Here is a 23,115-nt window from a genome sequence, read left to right on the forward strand (position 1 = left end):
GTCTTTACTTTTGCTGCCTTCTACCTTTTACTGTATTTTGACTGTTTTTAACTTTCATGTAAACTAAAATCTTGAGTTTGTTATTAAGACCAATGGACTTGATAATCTTTGACCTTTTTACTGATATTTGAGATTAAAAAAAAAAAAAAAACGGTTGAATCACGTCCAAATGTTTTGAAAAAGCTGTGAGTATGCATATTGATTATTTGTTCCTTATAAATATTAAATATTCTTGGAATTTTCCTGAAAATCGACTAGTGTCCACTATTAAAATCTCACTTTAAGACAAAAATTCAAATTCATTCTGTATGACTAATTGATTTGATGCAGTAATTTTGTTGTTGATGGTGTGCAGAGAGTTCTGTATTTAATTTTTATTTCCTAGTTGTTTGTTCAATGGGTAAACATTATTGGAATTGAGAAATACTTTTGGAAGATATCATTGATGCACGGTAATTTTGATTAATTCCAAAAAGTATTTGAGATTAAATAAACAATAATTGGGTAAACAATACTCTCTGAAAGGGCATTTTGAGTTTGTTTGGATTTGAACTATGTTCTATCTTATTTTCTATTAGTTCTAGAGAAATGTCTTGGCTATTTGGTAATACTGGGAAAAGCGATAAGAGGATGGATGGTAAAACTGCCATAGTGACTGGAAGTTCATCCGGAGTTGGGTATCACACTGCCCTAGAGCTGTACAAAAGAGGTAAAGTAAAACAGGTAGAATTTACGATTTTAATATTATTAGGTCCCTCCTTTAGAGTCAAAAGCAGTTTTGGCTGGGAACATACAGTATGGTAATTTTGTATAAGAAACCAAATTATGTGATTTTCGCAGTGGCGTAGGTACATCACACCTTACGTTTCATTCATTTATCTCAGCAAAAAGCCGCGATTGCAGCAAAATCCAAAAACTCTCGCAGACATTTGTTTATAATCATGGATACATCGTCATCGTTTTCCGTGATCGCAGCCAAATCTTGAATATATCCTGCGTTCATGTAGACGTGATCATCGTCTCACGTGGTCATGGAAGCTTGTCATCGTGGTAATATCTTGTACATCATCATCGTCTCCTGCGGTCACGGAAACATTACATTATTCCACAATAGTGCAAAAACTTGGATATTTTCTCCGGTATTGTAGACTCTCAAGAGATCATCATCGTCTCCTGCGATCAAGGAAAAAAAACATCAACTTTTTCCTTAATAGTGCCAAAATCATGGACATAGAATATAATATCTTCTTCGCTCTTGAAGATACCTATCATCAACATCTCCCATGGTCATGGAAACAACGTCACCTTTTTCCGCAATTGTGGTGAACGGTGACAGTCAGACCTCGGCCCCCCCCCCCCCCCGCACTGCGGGGTTTGCGGGGGTGTTATTTATGCACTGGGTTTTGTCTTTGAGATTAGCGACTGAGTAACACAGTCTGTGATGTAAAGATTTCAACTTTATCTATTTTATGTACCTACCTCATTATTAGGCACTTTCAGTGGAGACTTTAAGAGAGTGGTATTCTTTTTTTTATTATGTAAATATTTTTTGTGTGTATATTTAAATAGCAAAAAGGTTTCAATACCTGTTTCTGCCTTATGATTATTTATTGCACTTCAAGAATGGACGTCGCTTGTTTGTTTTGATGGTTTAAAACATCATGATCAGGTTGTACAAAAACTTGATTAGAACAACAATAAATAAACTTTTATGGTTCGAACCTCCTCCTTTGGTCAGTGTGAGAAATATATGTTACTTTGACCCAGTAATATTTGGTGTCTGGGAAAAAAATTAATGTGTTTCTGGACCGAGGATTTTTCTGCAGTATAGTTTGGTACAGGTAAACTCTTCAACAGTTCATCATATTTAAACTAAAATGGAACTGTAAGTCATAACAAATACATTGTTTTTTTATCTTTGTCACGTTTTAAACAATGAGTTTAAACATTTCAGGAGGAAGTGTAGTTTTAGCTAGCAGATCTCTGAGAAAACTGCAAGAAACAGAACAAAGATTCAAGAGATATTGTGCCAATCTGAAGAATGTTGGTCAACTTTCAATCATAGAGTTGGACTTATCATCATTAGAGTCTGTCAGGAAATGTGCCAAGACATTGCTTGATCAACAGCCAGAAATACACATTTTGGTAAACAATGCAGGTACGAAATGTGCTTTTTAAAATACATAAATACAACGCAGACTGCCTTGTTCTTTCGTTGCCGGCAGTGCTGAGGCGCCTCGCAGGCCAATCAGCGTTCAGCGTGGTTACAGAACGGCACCCTGCGCAAGGCTCGACCTCTTTGCCCGCCAAACACACTCTCTAACGGAGGCTAGCTCCGTTAGCAGAAAGCCCGAGTCAACACCGGCAATGAGCATATTCCAGCTTCACAACTTTTACTACTAGAATATTATTATAATTTAAACGAGGTTGGGGATAGTTTGGCGATGCCGGGATATTCATATGGAGACTCAATTACCTTCAAATATTTAAATAAATATTTCCTGAGTTTCTGACCGCTGCTTTGGACGATGATCATATTGATTAATTATTGATACTATCGATAAAGGTGTGATAATCGATGTTAACATCAAACCAGGCCGTTTATGGAAATTTAGCAGTTACTCCTGCCCTGCCAATTCCTTTTTTAATCTCCTTATTTATATCTCCTGAGCGTTGGTCAGAATTTAATTATTAGGAGTATGAACGGCCAGGCCGTTACATGACCATTTCTTCAGTATTATTTAATAATGAGACCATTCCAATCATTACCATATCATTTAACCTAATTTCTTATCAAATGCAATATTATGTAGAGTATTGCAGGTGTGGTGTTGTATAACCGTGAGTTGAGTGAGGATGGCTACGAGATGCAGTTTGCTGTCAATCATCTCGGCCACTTCCTACTCACTTTACTGCTCCTGCCTCGGATCATCAGGTCAGCTCCTTCCAGGATCATCAATGTCACATCAGAGCCCCATTGTATAGGTCAGTGAATTTTCAATTGAGATGGGGACACCACGTAGGTGCGTATTTAAACCCGAATATAAGTGAAAGATGACTGTAGAATGGAGTGAGATGCCTTGTGTAGCTTTGCTACTGATTAAGTCCAGCTGCTTGATTAGGGTGTGTTCACAAAGAAAGCTGGTTACAAGTGCATGCAAGTTCCAACCAGCGTGAGAAAAGTCTACATTGTATCAAGCATGTGCGTTCACAGACAAAGCTTGCCCCGTTTAGCAAGCGCTTGCTACAAGTTCTGGCAAGCACGCAAGAACGTTTTGTACTTGTTTTCTGGCTCTTGTTGACTGAACCAGTCAATGACAAACAACTGTGCTAGCATGATGGATGTCGATGAACCGATCTCTCAAGTCCGTCTCAACCGAACTTTTTTATTTGACATTTTCAAGCAAAAATAACTCTGATGTAAAAATAAAATCACTTGATGAAGACATTGTCTTAACAAAAAACTAGCTTGAAATGTAAGCTTTTGTTGTGCACACACAACAAGATTCCCATGCGTTTAGAACAAGCACTGAAAATATGTTAATTTATAAAGCATGATACAGCTTTCTTTGTGAACGCATCCTTTATTAAACGCAGGACCATTTATTAAAAGCCTGATGATCAAGAACAGCTCAGTTTTCAACAATCAAAAGCTACACACTTTTCTCGGGATTGAACTGGTGACCTTTTAATTACTAGGTGAGCACTATAACCACTCAGCTACCTTAGCTATGTAATTTAGAACAACTTGTTTGTATGGCTCATTGGGAGCGAGCTAGTCTAGTGGTAGAGTAGGTATTTTCTGTTCACAAAGTCAAGTTTTTAAATCACTGCAATAACCAATGGTTGTAGCTAAGTGATCATTCTACAACTCTCTAGGTCAAGCCGAAAGGAATGTGTAAAACAGTTAGTGGTGGCGCTATGGAGATTGCAAGGCCCAAAGCTAAGTTCAATAGTGGGCCTCTCTTACCTGAAATACAGCTGTGCGGGGCCCCTGAAAAGAAGCACCCATTTGTTCCTTTTTTAGTACAGTAAAAATAAGCGAAAAATTCCATAAACCTAAAAAACATTAGTACAAGCAACGAATTTGTATACTTAGCTTTTTCCTGTATTTCTAATAATAAAGTCACTATACCCAAAAATACATAAATATGCCACCATTTTCCAATATGGCGGCCGTAGCACAGCTTCAATTTTAGGGGACATTTAGTATGTTCAAAAGGAAGGTACACCCAACATTTGTACCAAATTCCTTGCTTGTGATAATTTTTGTTGGGTCAAAACAAATTTTTATTGTACTATTTATGTAGCCTAAAGTCCTACATAAAGGCATGACAAAATGACTCTGGCATACCCTTTATGCCTCTGGAGCCTAATATCGCAGGAATGCTAACAAAAACATGAATAATGTGAGATTATATGTATCATGCTGTGATGATGTTCTTCAACCAAAGTTACCGTGTTTATTGCAATTCACCAAACTACTGCATGTCATAGTAACATTGGTTACCCGGTCCTATTTCAAAATATATACACACTGTATATTTATACATCTTTTTAAATAGTGAAAAAATAATTCAAACAAATGAGTTTGTATCGTAGTAACTTTATTCTCTTCAAATACAACACCTCTTTATCATAAAACCTTTAGGTCTATAATCCTAATGATGAAGGATATTGGGTCTAGCTTCTGGTTCCAAATCCAGTTATTCATTGTAATCTTCGTTACCTTTTATTGTATACCTTTCTCCTGTATTGCAATACGACTAGACGTAACACTTTACAAGGTTTTTGAGTTAATTATTTATTTTACTCTTTTAGCTAACGACATAGACTTGGACAACATTAACTGTGAGGAATCATATTTTTACCACACAGTGTACAGCCAAACTAAACTAGCGAACATTTTATTCTCAAACGAATTGGTCAGAAGATTAAAAGCTTGCGGAGGTAAGAAATAAGTTGGATATTACCTATGAGTAAATTTGGATTACTATATTGTTTTTATATTAGTTAATTTTAGACGGATAATGTGTATATTTGAGATGTATTTAATAGTTCCATGTAGTATTAGCCTATATCTCACAAAATGTTTTTTTTCATAACAAAAACATAACTTTGTACTTTCTAAACACAAAATTGGCGAAAGCTGGCCCATATACAGTAGATCGGATTTCTACTTCATCAGCATCCAAAAGTCAATATTGGGAGTCTAGATTAAAACCACTTTGCTTTTGGTTGATTGGTGTTGTAAGCCAAGTGACAGCACCTTAGATTTAGGGTTCATATCCTGTCTAGGTCTATTGTGCAACTCTTGATGAGCTCAACAGTCTGAATCAGAGTTTGTTGGGACGGTGGTCAGCTTTGATGAAACTTGATGGATGTATGTATGCACACCAAATAACTGCACTTTGCTTCTTTTTTCATCCTCACAGTACGAATATCCACCATAAATTAAATTTGAAATGATTTTGAATTATGCGTAATGTTATGGGAAAACATGATAAAAATATGCATAGTTACCTAACCCGAGGAGTTCAAAGGGTTAGTATTTCCATACAAAATACTGTCTTAACATCTTAATTTTACTTGGTTTTAGTGACTGGAGTGACAGTGTACAATGCCAATCCAGGAGGAGTGAGAACAAAGATGAGTGATGAATTTGCCTCAATGATCTTTCCTGGAGTCCTGTGGCTGTACAGGAAGATTCAGTGGTTGGTCCTACATTCCCCAGTCTACGGAGCGGCAACGACCATACAGTGTGCATTGGGCGAATCAGAGGGGCGACAAACTGGACTGTACTATACGTGAGTTTTTTGTAATACATCCAATAAAGAAAAGTTGCTAGCATTTTTGAGACTGGACTTGGCTTTCCTTACTAATGGTTTGTTGTAAATTATTAGATCAACAAAAAAATCAGGCTATAGGTGTTCAATTAATCCTACACTCGTAGAAGCTACTCAATTGTAATATAATTTATTTTTTTTACATCAGTAAACATCCATATGTCTATATCATATAATTTTACTTATTTTCCTTCATATTCGTAAATTGTTATCAGGTATTTTTTTTATAAGAAATTTGTTGATTTGGACAAAAAGACCGATGCATCGAGCTGACTAGATTGCTTTACAAAACTTTTCCAAAATGTTTATCACATTCAAAAGATAAAAAAAAAACACATTTGTGTGATTTAAACAGTTTGTTGAGTGTGTTTTTTGGATGTTTGTTACAGAGACTGTAAAGTTGCAGTACCTCCAAAATCCACAAAAAATGAAAAGAAAGCCAAACAACTGTGGGATATCAGCATAAGAATGACACAGCTTGTAAACAAAAACAGAAGTGATGATGATTTCTTTTATTCAGACTAAATTATAGGTTGAAAAATGTATACACTTTAATTACTTATATAAATAAATGATGATGTCTCCTTTGAGTAAATTACTCCTTACCTTACAAATTATAAATAAATACTTATACCTTCCGCAAAGATCCGTGGCGGCTGAAGGATTAGGACGGTCGGGTAGTGTCCCAGCCCCTAAAGTAGCCCTCACTCGGCTGCTCTGGGGTTTGACAATGAGTCACCCACTGGGCTCAATGCATAGTTGGTAAAATGTTTGTATATCACCATAATGTGTATTAAATAACGTCATTTTTGTAACCTGCATCAAATAACAAGAACATTGAGCCCAAACACGAAATAATTGCGATGATATTAAGCATAACAGATATAACTTTATTTTGATGTTTAAACAAATTAATTAAGAAATAAAATAGTCGTAATATAAGTACAACTCACTAAGGTGTGTTATTCTGTGTTTGTGTATTTTTGCGTCGTGATGAAAAGTATCGTTCATTACTCGTACCGAAAGTTATTCTCCGGGACTTGCTCCATTATTCCCGTCTTTGGCTTCCCCTCGAACGTGAAAATAGTAGTAAATTGCAATTCGCCAAATCAACCAAATAAATAGGAAATGGAATTAAGGGATGAATAGAACACTGATCTGACTCATTTCAAGAGTTTTATTGTCAACAATGTTCAAATTTATACCAACAATATGACACATACAAAGATATAAAGTTCAGTCTTAAACTAAATTTAGTAAAGCTATAGTATACAATAGCATTTTGTTAGGAAACTACACATATATCTATTGTTCATTAATTCTCAAAGGCAATAAAAAATCACTAAATTATAAGAGTAGAGGAATTTGACGTTAGATGTAAAAATAAAAAAAAAAACAAAGATCTTCCAAATAAAATTAAAAGAGATGAATAAATTATATTGTAAACTTGTTCATATGTCATAACACATCAAATCTAAAATTGTGCGTATAGATATATCATATCTATTAAACTTTAATAAGATTTATCAACACAAACATAGATTCAAAAAAATTAAACATTAACATCTAATAAATGCAATATGATAAAAATGTGTTCTTGTAAAACATAAAATGCAAAAACTAAAGTTGAATGAGATTGATTCACGTAAATAAAAAAGTAAAAGTAGAACTTAACTGACACTGATATACTAAGCTTCTCTGGGGACCTACGAAGGTACTGCTTTATGGTATTTGGCAAGACAGTACAGATTTAAAATGGTTATCGTTTTGGCTGAAATAATCAAATAATGAAAATTTGGGTGATTTTCTTACCTATTTCTAGTTTAAGTTCCACTGTCACGTTTAACATTACATTTTCTTTGGTTAATCTCAATGACGGCGATAAACAATTTTAGTCACAACATAAAACTAACTAAACCTAGAGAGTAATAAATGAGTATGGTAAAATGATAATTCTAGTAGTAAAATGGAAAACTAACGACGATGGTAGAGATTGTCAACGTCTAAGGGTCAACAAAAGAGATCATGATGTACCTCGTCCCCTTAGTGACTGGAAGACCTTCGTGGAAATGTGTCAGACGTCCGGGGTGCATCAGCAACCAACCGACCCTGGTGTCAGTCACACTGCAGTTGTATCTGATGAACCTGCAGCCACCTCCCTGTCAAACATTCACATATTTAGTACATTGTCATTGACGTTTGTCATTGAAGTTATGTATTAATTTTATACTTCACCTTATTTTTATACTTATCTGTTTTTCAAACTTAAAAATGCTCACTAAATCGCCAGAGGCATCTCCCTAGAGATTTACAGTTAGCAACCTAAATATGTTTATAAGATACAGCTAAGCTACGCTTGGGTATAAGTAGTGTCACAATGGTGGGTGGGATGGGCATTCCCACAAGAGCTCTCACTTGACCACTGTTGCTTTTATTTTACTGTGTACAGTCATAGCACAAATTGATTTAATACAACTAGCGTCTAGTAGTTGAAAGACTTTACCTCATCCCTTCCAGCATACTAGTTGACACCATCTTTAGTGCAGACAGCAAAAACAATCAACCATGATGATAGCTTAGCTTAGCTTTATGACATAGCTACTAAACCAAAATCTTTTAAAAACCTTAACTTCCATTTATCTTGAACAAATAAATGTTGAAAAGTACATGGATAATTATTTTGGTTAGTAATTTTTAAGTTGTGCTTTGTAGGTTTTATATATTTATGCAATGTGACTGGTTGGACTAACCTCATAGTCAATCTTAGGTCTGTTAAGAGCCAAATTGATCGTGTAGGTGGAGGAGTCATGGTGAGGACGCAGTGAAGGCTGTTCATCCGGTCTGTAGCGGACGACAAAGTTCATCAGGGACCGAGGCGGCTACAAAACAAAACATAAAATATGTTAAATAGTCTTCAATAAGTTTATTTTGTTAGATTCATGTTCTTGAAAGTAATTGAAAATTCAAATAAAAATGAATGAAGCAAAATGAATCAATGATGATCATAATGTTCTTTCTACTGATGTTTATGAGTTAATAGAAGAAACACACATCTCCCTTCATTTTTGAAATATTTACTTAAACTTTCTCTCCTCACTTAAGCTGAAAACTCTTTACTGATTCAACTTATTTGAATTATTTATACAAATTCATCACCCAAATCAAGACCATTTAAAAATATTACAACTAAAAAAATGACACACATAAGTAAAACAATATGTAAAACTGAGAAAAACAAACAGCAATAGTTAAGAAAAGCATGCTTATTAGAATGCATAACGTTTATTGCATAAATCCAATGGCAAAGCCTTTAACAAGCATTTATATCTACAGTTGAGGAAATAAAATTGGATGAAAGGCATTTCCATGTACAGAATTAAGGAAATAAAATTTAGGTATTTTTGGTAAAGGACTCTAGGCTAGAACAGGTTTGATTTTGTTTTATCCAAATTTTATGGAATAGTAGATTATGTCACACAAAATAATAGATCTACATTATTAAGGAAGAAAGAATAAAAACAAAAAATCAACTAACTTATAAATTAAAATAGTTCCAAGCCGTGATAGCAAACTAAAAGTTCACAACACAATTTTAAATTTTGACCCTACAAGGGTCAAGAAAAAGCTTCAGAAAAAGTACAAAAATGCAGCCCCTTCAAAGTGGTGAATATGAAATTCATTGAGTTGAGAACTTTCTGTGTACTTTAAAACTGCCTGAAACTATTTTCTCTAGAAAGTTAGTTGTGATCCAAAACTTTTGGACGAAAGAAAGGCAATCTGTCATCCAAACTTATAGGAAAGATATAAAATGCTGGTCTTTTTATGTCAAATCAGGTTGTGGTGTCAGTCAGTTTCATGTTGGACCTCTTACACTGTAACCTTGAATTTTCCTTCTACAAAGGTTTTTGATATATGGTTTGCAAATCATCAAACTATGCCAGGGGTGAGGTGGTGAGCTGATTAACGTATAGTACTTGTGTGATTGCAAGCTAATGGTGAGATTCGAGCTGTGCTTATGGTACAGTATCTATCTGAATAGGAACAGAGCACAATCACAACACATTCAAAAATAAGTTTGCGTTGGTTTCCCTTAGTATCTATATTATTAAAAGAATTTGTTGGATTTTTGTATTCAGCAAATCGACCCCTAAATATTTTTTTTATAGGCATATTGGGTATCAATTATTTAAAGATCTTTCCCTCTAGATGCCCCTTTTGCGGGTTTGGATGATATCATGTGAAAGCACTTTGTCATATATTTTTTTTAATGTCAGAGTTTGTGCTGAATTCTGTTGTCAATCATCCTTTCAAGTTTACATTTGTTTACACCATTTTAAACACCAAAACAGATGGCCACTATACAATTGTGTTTGCATCCATACGAAAATAGGGTTATTGTTACAGTTGGTTGTTAGAAAAACTAATTACAAAGGTGTGTTCAGGGTTTGCTTAGAAAATTACAAGTCTTACTTATTGTAGTTATAAGCTAATGATTATCACTTAAGAAATATTTAATTTTCAACACAACTCAGAGCAATAAAAGATTGTAAATTAATTCAAACATATCATGGATGTTGAAGTAACGAAGTGACACTCGTTGCTAGTTGAGCATTAACAGCAAAATATTACTGATTTTAAAATTATTGGACAAGACTACTTTTGGACAGGTTGGCCTCTCTTAGTGAATTTCTAACAAACATATATCGCTGCCCTAAATCCAAAGTCTATTGCGCTACCAACTGACTCACCAATAAACTACCACGGTAAATTTCACCATGCTTCCAAGAACCAATAAAATCATGAAATAAATCGAAGGTTCAGAGTGGTGTCTTTTTATACTACTATCCACCACCTCCATCACCCAACTCTCAAACTATAATAAAACTTACTTCTTGGTCATAATCCAAAAACACATGCTCTTTCAAAGGTTGCACATACAACCGCAAAAACTGTAGCCAAGAGTCGTGTAAACCAACTTGTTTCATATGGATATCCCTTGTGGGAACATTCTCGTAACCCCCTTCAATTCTGTCATCCTAGGAGGAGGAGAGAAGGGGAGAAAGAAGGAAGAAGAGAGGAAACAGACAGATATTAGAGATTAGTCGTGCATATTAGAGACACACAGCATGCATGAACAGAGATAAATACATCGTGGATGTAGCCCAGGAAGACGTGTTCCTGCAGAGGCCGAACGTAAACTCGTAGAAACTCCATCCACGTCTGCTCGTAGCCGACCTGGTTCATGTGAATGTCTCTCGTTGGAACATTTTCATATCCTCCAATCAGACGATTGTCCTTGACAACAATCAGGTTGTTACTAATGCACTGTTGATGAAATATTAAGCAAAACAACATAACCAACAACTAAGTAAAACATGTTTTAGTTGAAACTTTAACACTCAATCTTTGGTAGTAACTAGTAAACAAAATTATTTGAGTTTTATGTGAACAAATTTGTTTAACTGCCCAGACACATTTTTTTGCATGACGAAAGAACTGTGTAGATAGAAAAGATAAAACAAAAAAATGAGTTCTAACTTTTGCAATGTAAAAAATGTGTCTCAACAGTTAATATAAGTAAACAACTATTTTTTCAAAGGAAATTTAGTTGCCCTTTGAATGATTTTGACAGTTATAATACATTTTAAGTTGTAATATGATTTTCAAGACAGTTATTTTTTAAAACTTAAGTTTTAATCATGATGCAAACATTGCCCAACATTTTTTATACAATTCAATAACATTACCAGTCTTAAAATAAATAGAAAAACTGATGAAATATACAAACATAACCTATTCAGAATAATGCTACAAATTACATGATTTGCCAATAACAACTGTTTCAGAATGTATCAGCAAAAATTACTTACAGTGTTTGTACCGTTGGACCATTGCCCAAAGTTTTCCATGATTTCAATCAGGTTTTGTGTGAATTCTGGAGTTGTTACTGGGAACCAGTAAACATCTGGGCATGGCTGTAAGAACATTTTTTTTTACAAAATGTGCACAAATGTTTACTAGTCTACAACTAAATAGTTAATCATGAATTACATTTTAACAACTAAAGTTTGATACTTGGCTTTTTCAAGTTGCGGGGCTGTTTAAACAAATAATATTTGTTTATTTCTTTTCCCTTTATGGACATGCCTAAACTTGAAACCTGGCACCAAAGTTGGAATGTGTAATGCTGATAATATTTACAAAAATTAAATGTGGAGTAGGGTTGAAAATTATATCCTACTTTTTTTGGTATTTGCAGAGTTTTATCACTAAACTGATTGTGTTTGTGATTGGTCACTAAAAACATTCTTCAAGCATTTGTGACTAAAATAAAAAATTGTATCCTTAAATGAAACTTATTAAACCATGCTTAGAAAATGTGAATTTGAATTAGGTGCATAGATGAAACCTTCTGCCATGAATGACCAAACTACAGTAAGCCAAGTATGGGCTAGTGAAGTAATAATTTAATAAGTAGTTGATCGTCCAGTCTCTAGTGGGTAATGTCAAACTTTGTCCTGGAGAAAAGTGTCGACATCGTAATTAGGCCTACCTACATAGGTAGGCGTAATCTTTAAAAACATTTTTAAAGTAGGTAATGCCATAACCCCGAGAGATTTAAGCTGCAGGTCCATTTATCTAGGAAAACGATAGGTTTTACAGGAAAAAAGAACTTTCTATGAATTGGAAAACTTCCACCACGACAAGCCATATGACTAACTTAACCTATAAGGTATTAAGCATGGCCCTACCTGTTCTAAGGCTTTATCCGGGTTGAAGTTTTCTGGGTACTCGGGACTAATGTAGCGCCGCTCCCATTCCATCTTGTTGAAGAGCAATTCATACATATCTGGGTGGACGAGGCGGGTGTCGAAGAACTCTGGGTTTATCAGATGTCCATAATCTTCCAGGTTGCTCACATACATAAACACCCCCTGTAAACATAAACATGAGAAATTTAGTAAAAGATTATTCAAAAATTGCCGAACCAGTTGCTCAAAACTAAGTTGTAAGGAATACATAAATAATAAAATACAAGCTGCTATACCCGTGCTTTGCAACGGGAAGAAAATGTGACCTGGAGAGCTATTAAAGTAATTCTGATGTGTGTTTTAAAATACGTCAAGTCTATGATTTAGTTTGAAAATATAAACTGATTTAAAAGTGTAAACCTACTTCCTTTCAAATTCCTACTTTTTATGTTAATAGATTCAAAATTATATGACAACATACCTTAGTGTAGCAACAGCATCAACTTCTTCATATTGATGCTTCACGAATGACATGTTTTACCATAATTCTTCAACTTTAGTCAAGCCTCTTTACATGTAGCTTACTATATAAATTACAAAATGAAACTTTGAGCAATACTTTACAAAACGTATACAACCTTTCTTTAAAACCAAACATAACCCTCCTCAATCTACATACAGCATCACAAACATCTTTTTCGAGTAAATAAACAAACACCAGTTCATTGTACTGACCAGCTGTTTCATTAACTAAATTAAATTTAACTTTGGCGTAGCCCTTTGTAAATCAGCCTGTGGGGCAGAGCCCTTAGGAAATTCGTCCATATCAATACTTTTCGGCAAATCTACACATTCTAAGCTTCATTTTGATGTGACATATGCCTATATTTTTATTTAGTAAATGGCCTTAACCGTTTGCATAAAATTTGATTGTATCACTTTAATAATATAATAGATGATTTTAAAATAAAAGTTTACAAAATTGTATTTCAAAGCAATCAAAACTTATTTTTATTAGTCTTAAAACCCCGCCAGAGTTAAGATGTACTTTCAATAGAAATGTAAACAATATTAAATTTTTACAAACATAATCTAGCACAGTTACATAAGTTTTTGTTTTGATACAACAAAATCTAAGGGTTTTGTATGTATTTATTTCCAAATAACATTCTTTTAAATTAACCTTCATTGTGAACAAAGGTAATCAGCCAGCAATGAAATACAATTTATTTCACAGTGAAACTTTGCAATCTACATGAAATTTGCTTTAATAATACAATCGAACAGTGAACAAAATGTGACATTAAAGGTGTCAACTCTACCATACTTAACAATCTGGCCCCAACCCCAAATTTGAAGTGTTTGACAAGTTCAGATATGCATTCAGTGTACAAAGAATGTAACGTATGTTGGATGGTATACTCACAGTTTCTCTGTAGCGGTAACAGAATGACATATCAGGATCCAGCTCACTTGACTCATACTGGGGTTTAGCTTTGCGTAGAACCGTTGAGTTGATCAGATAAGCTGTCGAGATGTACGGGACATTCCACACACCTCTGTAACAGTCAAAGATTACAAATATAGCAAGATTTATAAGAAAATTTCTAGTAAAATACAACAAAATTAAAACGGACATTATTAATTTTTTGCTGGTATTCATTTTTAGGAGTGGAATCCTTTTAACTGTTTTTAAAACTTGCTAGGTAAATTTTTTTCAGAAAACATACAGTTATGGTCAATACAAAACATTGAATTTTGTATTAAAACAAAGTTAGCTAGCGAATTTGACAATTCTCCAACAAGGGTAACAACGATGTTATTTTGTATTCATATTATCAACTTTTTTATTAAAGGCAGCAAAAATTTAGTCCAAATAAATTTGCAAAATTTGTTTCTTAAAGAAAAAATCTATTTTTCTCTCCTAAAGTAATATATACCTACCTACATATAGCCTAGAATATTTGTTTCAAGTTATTAACCCTAAAATTATTTTGATGAAATTTTAAGGACAAGCTGGTAGTCAAGTTGAGGTAGGTTAACATAAAAATCCCTGTGGTTTGGAATTTGAAGTTAATTTTTAGTGCAAGTGGGTTTATTTAAGGTTAATGTTAAAGTTTACATTGAGAAAACTTTGTTTACTAATGGTGATAAAAAATATTCAAAATAATGTCTTAGATAAAAATATAAAAACAATTCAAAGTATTTTCTATGACTAATTTTTGAAAGACAAGTTTCATAGTGTTACAAGTATCTGGAAATTCATCCTTTTTCACAATGCCTACAATCCTTTAAACAAGATTAACTTGTCGTCAACAAAAATCAACTTTAATCAAAGAAATAACCAATCCCATCCACAAGTTATGAATGCTAAATCTTGTATCCAATGTTGAACTAGTTATTTGAGTAGCTAGTGTGCGAAGTATCACTTTGCTACACACGAGAGAAATGTTTACGGACGAGCCGCAGGCGAGTGTGGAAAGTTTCTCGAGTGCAGCAAAGGCATTTGCACTTGCGTTACACATTATATTTTTCCTACAGTTACTATAAAGCATATAAATAATTAATCTTTCAAACACTATTGAACAGGTTTTTAGGTTAGGTTAAATCCAAGCGTTGAACGAAATGGAAAACGCTGCACCATCTGATTGCAGTATCTTGTTGCCAACTTATTTTCAAGCGTATAAGTATTACATGTCTAATAAAAGCACGATGTTTTGTGTTGTTTGGAATACTGGAGTGCGGTAAAAAAATTAGTGCGGAAAAAGTAAGTAAATGCATCAATTAGCTACTTGGCATGCTATAATCAGGGCAAGGAAGTCCAATTTTTCAGGCAACTGTAGGAAAAATATTTAGAAATCTCCATCTTTAGGTTGGAGTCTTTAGACAAACAACTTTAATGAAAAAGAATATATTTCTGAAGTACGTTAAACAACCATTTCCTCCTTTTTACTGGATATGCAAGAGTTCAAGTCAAAAACCGTACAAGACTAAGTTGCAAAGCTTCCTTGACCTTAACCTACAGAACACTTGGGACAACTTGAGAGGCAAAGTGGGACGGCAATCAACATAAGAATATAGAGAGCAGGGCTGCGATAAATCTAAGGGGAGTTGACAATTCGACAGTTGTTGACCCATTATGACCTTGTTAGATCAGATTAAACAATGAAGGGGACGGCGGCAACATCAGAGTGGAGTAACACCTCATTGGCACATCCTTCGTCGAGCAACGTGCTTCACGTCACATCACGCCAATATTGGCACAAATTATACTGTGATCCACCATTCAGTGAGTGTGCTGCTGTAGGATTTACCAACTATCAGCAATACTTACATAAGGTGAGAATTAGTGATAAAGATTAGAAAAGCTTAATCTTTCCCATTTGTGAGATACTAAGATGTCCAAGAGGAAAGAAAATTGAATACTTTCTCACAACAATCTCAACCTCTTGACTATAGTGTTAGAAATAAGTATAGAAAAAGAAATTTAAACTTATATTTGTTCAGGATTTTGAAAAGTCTTTTGATTCCAGATATTTAGTTTATTTACGTTCCGTGGGAGATATCTGTGTATTAATTTTTGTATTGTTTTGTTTACTTACGGTGCTACTATTCTAGAACACGCAAAATACCTTACCTGGGATTTATTTAGTAGTCTATTAATGATGATTTTGAATTCATGGTATTGTTTAACTAAACCTTAAGCCTTAGGTATTTGAATCACGGTTTGTGTTTCGATTAACACTGTATTTGACAAATGGAACACGCCAGCAAAGGAGTTTATTGTTCATTATCTTGTCCATCTGATTACATCGACGTTTGGAATTATTGTGAACTGTTTTGTGATATTTTGGAGAAGAGTTCAGCTCAGGGGCGGCTCCAGGAAAAACTTTTTGGGTACGCTTGACAAATTTATTTATTTATTTATAAATTTAAATATCCACCTAAATGTTGGACAGTGGGCCTACCTGGCCTGCCCTCTGGAGCCGCCCCTGTTTCAGCTAAGAAAGTTAAGAGTTCAGGGACTAATAGATAGTTACACAGTAAAAATACACAAAACATAACCCTCATACTTTGTCCAAATATAAAACTTCTTCATAAAAGTAGGTAAAAGAGAAGTAAATCTGAACTTCTTGTTAACCTTCTCTCTGAAGAAGTCCTGTATTAGGAAAAAATATCAGCATTTCATGTTGTGAGTTTGTTGGGTCACATCTATTAGCCCTTAGCTCTAAGCTTTCTCAGGTAAACTAGCTGAACTCTATATCCCTCTCCAAAAACATAATCAGTAATTTTGATTTCCTTTAAAATGTGTACTGTATTTGATCATATTAATATTTAAAGAACATTGTTCATTGCAGGATGGTGAAGGTGCACTTTTGTATGGTGGTGTTTGTAGTGGCGGTGGCAGTGTCAGAGGCAGCTAGAGGCGGGGGAGGGGGTAGAGGTGGGGGGAGGGGCAAGGGAGGTAGACGGGGCCAGTATGGTAGTCGGATGCCAATTCAAATACAGCACAGAAATCCAGCCAGTGCCAGTTACTATGAGAATAAAGACGTGAGTAAATCCACAACTTCTTTGTGATATGCTTCCACAGTCGATGCCTAAAAGCTTTCAATCCTAACTTTGGGTGATGACTGTGTAGATGAAGACGACGATAACGTAGTTATAACAAAACCCAGGTCAACCCTCTCTTCCCAGAGAATCAATGGAAGGCTTGAGCAGCCCACCCTCGCCCCTGTGCATGTACCTACAACAGAGGATTTCCCGGGCTGTGAAGAAATGTTAGTGCTATGAAAGTGGACATATGCATCACATCCGAAACGTTGGCAACTAAGACGTTGTCTTCATCTACATGGTCGTCACCCAAAGACCAGGATTTACCACTCTTACTATATATCTGGTAAGGATCTTAGTTACATAAATTTAAATTCTGTATACTTAAAGCAACCAAACCATAATGTAGCATCAACTGATACGGTGAAAAATGTCATGGTTTGAATTACTGTTAGTTATTAATGATTCATCTAGATGCTTTAGAAATCACACGAGGTTCAACAAATGGTTTACCTGTTTTTCCAATATGGTAGACCACCATACTTGGACAGTTTTATTGGTGTATTGGCTAATTAAAATTAAAATAATAAAATATATCGTATAAGAAGAAGAAGCAACATTTTGTCAAAATCAATTGATTGGTTTCAGGGAGCCAGGATAGTTAAGTCCTCACACTTTGAGTTGGACTACATGTTGGGACGTAAGATAACCTTCTTCTGCATGGCACAAGGTCTACCAAGACCTCATATTACATGGTTCAAAGACGGAATTGAGCTTTACGCACACAAGTTCTTCCAGGTAACATGTTTGACATTGTACATTATATCAATCTGAAGTGTTGTTATATCACTTGCAACCAGCATTATAAGAAAAAAAATATGTACAGTATCCATCTATCTATCTTATATCTGTATATATAATACGTGAAGCCGTTTTTTGTTAACGCAACTCCTCCCTTATTTGTGGACCAATTTCAACTCTTCAGGGTGCCAAAAGATTCGTCACAATATGTAGTTTTGCAATAAGGTTTTAGAATTTTAAAATTCCTACTCTTAAGGGCATGGGACCCTCTCATAGGTCGGGTTTTCCCCTATAAGAAATACATAGAACAAATTTAAAAACAAAAACAGCTGTTTATAAAAAGAAACTCATTAGCTTTTTGGGAGTAAATTTTGATGTTTGTAATTCGGTAGGTTAAGACCAAGTTAAACAGTTAATCAGTTTGTTGGAAGAACAGAAAATGCCTCAAGTTCAAAGAAGAAATATTGAAAATGGGAGGAGGAGACGATTAATAATAAGATATCTTTTGTGCTTGAGGAGAGTAGAAAAAGAGAGGTCTGGTCTAACAGATACACATTCACTTGGTGAGATGAATCATATTTGCCAGTTCTGCTATTACTTTGGAAGTGTAAAAATATACGAAGCACATAGTGTTGTCACGGTGGTAAAGTAAACTTGCCTAGTTTTAGATCAAATGAATGCATGTATGAAACTATAATAATGCCTTGTTACTACTTACTAAGTTTATGTAGTAAAATTATACCAAATCTTGGCGTACCTTATGTTTTTTATGTAAACTTTTGTATTACTCGCTCTACAAATTAATTGAGAAAAAATGCAAATGGATTGTTTACTTCTAGGTTATGTTGCCAGTTCCTTGGACAAACTTACACAACGTTTTTTGATTGAATTCACCATCACAATGCAGACATTTCAAGTACAATACAATACAATACAATATTCTTTATTGTTAATTCGTCAAGAATTACAATAGTGTCAATACAATAGTGAATTGTACATATTAATTTTCATAAAATTCCTTTATTGAGTAGAAGGGTCTTGCTATTAGCCACTTCTTCAACTCCTGGTGTAGCTTGTTGCCAGTCAGGTCTCTCAGGTAGTCAGGTAGATGGTTCCTCAGCTTGCAGCCGGTGTAGGAAGGTTTTTTCTCCCAAAGAGTTGTTCGGTGAACTGGTAGTGCAAATTTGGAGCCATGACGGGTGTTGTAGTGGTGCAGGTCTTGGTTTCTTGGGGGGTTTATTTCATTCACATACTTTATGGTTTCAAGTATGTAGAGAGACACCACTGTGAGGATTCCTAGGTTTGCGAATGCTAGTCTGCAAGTCTGTGGTGGGACAAGGTTGGCGAGGGCTCTTATGGCTTTCTTTTGAAGGACAAGAATTCGATTCATATTTTTTGTTGAAGTTCCTCCCCACACTGTCAAGCCATATCTAAGATGCGACTCTACCAGTGCGAAGTAAGCTGTTTTGGCCACGGAGAGTCCGCCTATGTAGTTTATTCTTCTGACGACATATATTCCAGTACTGATTTTTTTGCTTAAGTGGTTGATGTGCTCTTTCCATGTTAGTTTGTTATCAAGGATAACACCGAGAAATTTTGTGTGGTTTTCTATTGTTACATCATCTAATTGAGGGACTATGTCTTTTTTCTTACTGAAATTCAGAGTTGTAGTTTTTGTGGGGTTTATTGCTAAGTCATTGTTCTTTGAGTAGAGGATAGTTTTGTTTAGGATCGATTTTGAATTAAGGTAAAGGTTTTGGGCTGTGTTGTCCTTGATCAAAATGGTTGTGTCATCTGCATACATGATTGCAACAGCATTTTCACTCTCAATTTGTTTGGGGAAGTCATTAGTCAATAAGATGAATAGAATCGGGCCTAATACAGAGCCTTGTGGAACTCCTCTCGTCAGCTTGCTTTTTGAAGATTTGAAACTTTCTGTGACTTCATTTGATGAGTTTTGCAGTTCCACGACTTGTGAACGTCCCGTTAGGTAGCTTTTGAACCATTCTAGCGCAGAATTTCTTATACCGAGTCTTTCGAGTTTCTTGCATATCAGGTCGTGGCCCAGGCAGTCAAAAGCCTTACTGTAATCAAGGAAGATGGCGGAAATGTATTGTTCGTTTTCTATCTGGTCTAGGACGTACTCAATTAGTGCTGTTATAGCTGAGGATGTAGATTTATTCTTCCGAAAGCCATGTTGGCTGTCAGTTAAGAGTTTGTTATGATTAAGATGTGCCATTAATCTAGCCAGAGCAATTTTTTCTATGATTTTAGAGAAACTGGAGATGAGAGAGATGGGCCTGTAGTTTTGAGCATTTTCAGTTGGTCCTTTTTTATGTTTGGGGTATATTTTACTGACTTTTATGGCGGATGGGAATTTGCCTTCTTTAAATGATTTATTTATAAGATAAACCAGAGGAGAGATGAGTTCTTGAGAGCAGTGCTTTATCATCTTAGAGGAAAACTCATCTATTCCACTTGATGTTTTGGCTTTTAGGGAGTTTATTATCGTTTTAACTTCTTTATAGGATGTTGAAGTTAGGGTAAGGTGTATTGGGCAGACTGGTTCTTCTCCATTCAGCACTGTTTCAGGGTCTATAACGATTGCTCTATTTTGGTCAAGGGTATTTTCTGCTATATTTGAGAAGAATGTGTTGAAGTGTTCGGCCATTTCTTTTGTGTCGTTTGTGAGTTTGCCATTTATTTCTAATTCTGTAAGGGTTTTCTCTTCACATTTTCCTTTCCTTTCCTTGTTTATAACTTGCCATAGTGCTTTTGGTTTGTTGTCAGCTTGTTCTATGAAGCTAGCTGTTGAGGACATTTTTAGGTTTCTTAGTTTCATGTCGTATATCCTTTTTCTATTAATCATTTCTAATTTGTCTTCATTTCTGTTCGTTAACTCAAACTTTTGCAGAGCTTTCAAAAAGTTCTCTTTAAGGTATTTTGCTTCAGGATCGTAGTACTTCATATGTTTTTTGTTTGTACTAATTTTAGTTTTCTTTAATGGGCATGTATAATCCAGTGCTGTTTGAAGAATATTATGACATTTGTTGTAGGAGGTTTCAAGATTTGGTGAAGAGTAAACATGTTCCCAATTTTGTAGATGGAGGTGAGCCTTTAGATTGTTTAGGTTTGTGTTGTTTAGGCTTCTTTTCATTACAAATCTTTGGGAAGTGTCTTCTTGGTGTGTTTTCAGCAGGCACAGCTGCGCAGTGTGGTCAGATAGACCAGTATGCACAACTTGTCCAGTAATATACGCAAATGGTATGTTTGAGCATATACAGTCTATTGAAGTGGCTGTGTCATGGGTTATTCTGGTGGCCTCTAGAGGAAATCTCCAGATGTTTTGTGTGGTTAACTCTTCTTCCAGCATGGTGTTTTTGGAATCTTGAGTGAGCCTGTCGATATTTATGTCACCGATGAGTATGAGGTTTTTCTTGTGTACTTCTTGTAGTTCTAGCGTGTCTGATAGGAGGTCAAGGGCAATTCTTGCATTTTCGATTGGTGGTCTATAGATGCCCAGAATGTAGATATCCTTTTTCTTTGTTGTCTGCATGCGAATCATTGCTGCTTCGAAAATTAACTCCTGGCATGTGTTTGATATGTTAATAGCTGATACTGTATCAGCAAGGGATTCCTTGGAATATATTGCAACACCTCCAAGTTTATGTTCTTCTCTACTAAAGTGGGTAATTAAAGAGTAGCCGGGAATTTTTGTAGCTTCTAGCTCTGTTTTTTTCAGTCCGTGTTCAGTCAAGACTAGAATGCTTGGTTTTGTGTCATTGAGAATATGGTGTAGTCTGTTCGTCTTTGTAGCAAGTCCTCTAATATTTTGGTGCATTATTGCTACACAAGAATTATTTAAAATTCAAATTAATTAATTCACAGTAAAAAAAGTTTCAAAAACTAATTTGCTATTTAAAGTTTTAGCGGCAATATTAGATAGACAGAAGTTCCAAAACCTATCTCGCTGCAAACTAAACGACTACTTTTACACATTTTATAAACTGTAAACATATTCACAATATCTTCAAAAATATTGTTACAGGTTCACGAGTGGCCAATCGGAGAAGACACGATGAAGTCCAAGATGGAGATTGATCCTACAACGCAAAAGGACGCAGGATACTACGAGTGCCAAGCTGACAACCAATACTCCATTGACAGAAGAGGATTCCGCACAGACTACGTTATTTACACATACTGAACCTTCCCCTTGACGATTACATACCAAACTTGTATGTTGTTATTGTTACCATTTGGACAAATAATAAATAAAACGCTAGAATTTTTTTCAAACTAATATTTATCTGTCAGCGTGAATATGACATAGTTATTCTGTTTTACAATGTAAAAATGAACGTTGGTATAGCAAAATAACATTGTATTTTAATTTTAAAAGATTAGAAAATTAATGTAAAAATGAACGTTGGTATGGAAAAATAACGTTGTATTTTAATTTTAAAGATTAGAAAATTAAGTTAACAAAACATAGAGATAATAATTACTGACTACAATCAGTTTAAACAATAATTAAACTGTTGAATTATAATGTTCTTTAGAATACATAATGTTACGCATAAATCGTAAATCAAAGAGACTGAATAGTTTGATAAGTTATATACGAGTATTGTAATAAATCAAAATTCAACCTAAAACACGTAAAGGTTTGGTATGCATGATGATAATGGTTTTGATAATTGTACATAGGTTAAATACAATTTTTATAGTATGTTACGAGTTTTATTTACAAGCCCCTTTTATCCTTAAAGGTATTTCTGGATCTAAACAGTGCAAAATGATGTTGACAGTTTTTATTAGGAAAGCAGGTTTTCATTCAGAGGGGCTCAGATAATGTATGATAATTTAGTTAGAAAATGTTGTTTACAAACCATTAAAATTTATTTCTTTGCTTAGTGGAATTGCTTGCTACGGAGTAAAACTGTATCATGGGCATATTTCTATTATCAAAAACAATAGGCTATATTAAATTTAAAAAATTAAAGCACAAAGCCATTGTTTAATATTGCAAATATTTGTATGGAATCATATTTTAAAAGCAAAGAAAGCCAATTAGAACTGGTTGATGAAGTTAATGAGAAGATTTGTGAAAACTGCCTTTTCACAATAATGGACCTTTCTCTTTGTTTCCTACAGGTTTCACA

The 23,115-nt window shown here is 34.7% G+C and overlaps 3 protein-coding genes across 7 annotated transcripts in view; 2 read left to right on the forward strand and 1 right to left on the reverse strand.

Annotated features, from left to right (window-relative positions):
• The first annotated feature begins 158 nt into the window (after positions 1–158).
• On the forward strand, positions 159–6,430 carry LOC128992672 (retinol dehydrogenase 14-like). Of its 2 annotated transcripts, none has more exons than XM_054416371.1 (7): positions 159–185; positions 579–709; positions 1,955–2,158; positions 2,824–2,985; positions 4,822–4,950; positions 5,600–5,807; positions 6,236–6,430. In XM_054416371.1, the coding sequence occupies exons 2-7, from the start codon at positions 589–591 to the stop codon at positions 6,369–6,371; spliced, it is 960 nt and encodes a 319-aa protein (XP_054272346.1). In that variant the 5' UTR covers positions 159–185; positions 579–588; the 3' UTR covers positions 6,372–6,430. The 2 variants fall into 2 exon arrangements, with proteins under 2 accessions (XP_054272346.1, XP_054272347.1); XM_054416372.1 differs by lacking the exon at positions 159–185 and adding an exon at positions 329–347.
• Positions 6,431–7,005: 575 nt separating this feature from the next.
• Positions 7,006–23,115, reverse strand: part of LOC128991601 (procollagen-lysine,2-oxoglutarate 5-dioxygenase-like) — a 50,464-nt gene continuing 34,354 nt past the window's right edge. For 2 of the 3 annotated variants that reach the window (XM_054414622.1, XM_054414624.1), the window contains 6 exons: positions 14,025–14,157; positions 12,599–12,781; positions 11,717–11,821; positions 10,995–11,141; positions 8,597–8,725; positions 7,006–8,005 (listed from right to left, as the gene is read on the reverse strand). In XM_054414622.1, coding sequence (XP_054270597.1) covers positions 7,850–8,005; positions 8,597–8,725; positions 10,995–11,141; positions 11,717–11,821; positions 12,599–12,781; positions 14,025–14,157 — 853 coding nt within the window. In that variant the 3' untranslated portion in view covers positions 7,006–7,849. Of the gene's footprint in view, positions 8,006–8,596; positions 8,726–10,735; positions 10,883–10,994; positions 11,142–11,716; positions 11,822–12,598; positions 12,782–14,024; positions 14,158–23,115 lie in introns of all 3 variants that reach the window. The other variant, XM_054414623.1, reaches the window with a different exon arrangement.
• LOC128991602 (immunoglobulin domain-containing protein oig-4-like) lies at positions 15,818–22,683 on the forward strand. 2 transcript variants are annotated; one of them, XR_008490671.1, is made up of 5 exons: positions 15,818–15,937; positions 16,957–17,149; positions 17,798–17,947; positions 21,999–22,366; positions 22,432–22,683. XR_008490671.1 is itself a non-coding variant. In XM_054414625.1 (4 exons), the coding sequence occupies exons 2-4, from the start codon at positions 16,958–16,960 to the stop codon at positions 22,155–22,157; spliced, it is 501 nt and encodes a 166-aa protein (XP_054270600.1). In that variant the 5' UTR covers positions 15,818–15,937; position 16,957; the 3' UTR covers positions 22,158–22,683. The 2 variants fall into 2 exon arrangements, 1 of the variants encoding a protein (XP_054270600.1); XM_054414625.1 differs by having other exon boundaries at positions 21,999–22,683.

Source organism: Macrosteles quadrilineatus, unplaced genomic scaffold (assembly GCF_028750875.1).
Source record: "Macrosteles quadrilineatus isolate MER2022 unplaced genomic scaffold, UCM_ALF_1.0 Scaffold_4__1_contigs__length_99947679, whole genome shotgun sequence".
In the NCBI taxonomy this organism is placed as follows: Eukaryota; Metazoa; Arthropoda; class Insecta; order Hemiptera; family Cicadellidae; genus Macrosteles; species Macrosteles quadrilineatus.

Bases quoted from the DNA above. Each gene is read 5' to 3' on its own strand.
- LOC128992672 (XM_054416371.1), top strand. From the start codon at position 589: ATGTCTTGGCTATTTGGTAATACTGGGAAAAGCGATAAGAGGATGGAT. The intron at 2,159-2,823 runs GTACGAAATGTG...AGAGTATTGCAG, and splicing joins CATTTTGGTAAACAATGCAG to GTGTGGTGTTGTATAACCGT. The intron at 4,951-5,599 runs GTAAGAAATAAG...ACTTGGTTTTAG, and splicing joins AAGATTAAAAGCTTGCGGAG to TGACTGGAGTGACAGTGTAC.
- LOC128991602 (XM_054414625.1), top strand. From the start codon at position 16,958: ATGGTGAAGGTGCACTTTTGTATGGTGGTGTTTGTAGTGGCGGTGGCA. The intron at 17,150-17,797 runs GTGAGTAAATCC...GATTGGTTTCAG, and splicing joins GTTACTATGAGAATAAAGAC to GGAGCCAGGATAGTTAAGTC. The intron at 17,948-21,998 runs GTAACATGTTTG...ATATTGTTACAG, and splicing joins ACGCACACAAGTTCTTCCAG to GTTCACGAGTGGCCAATCGG.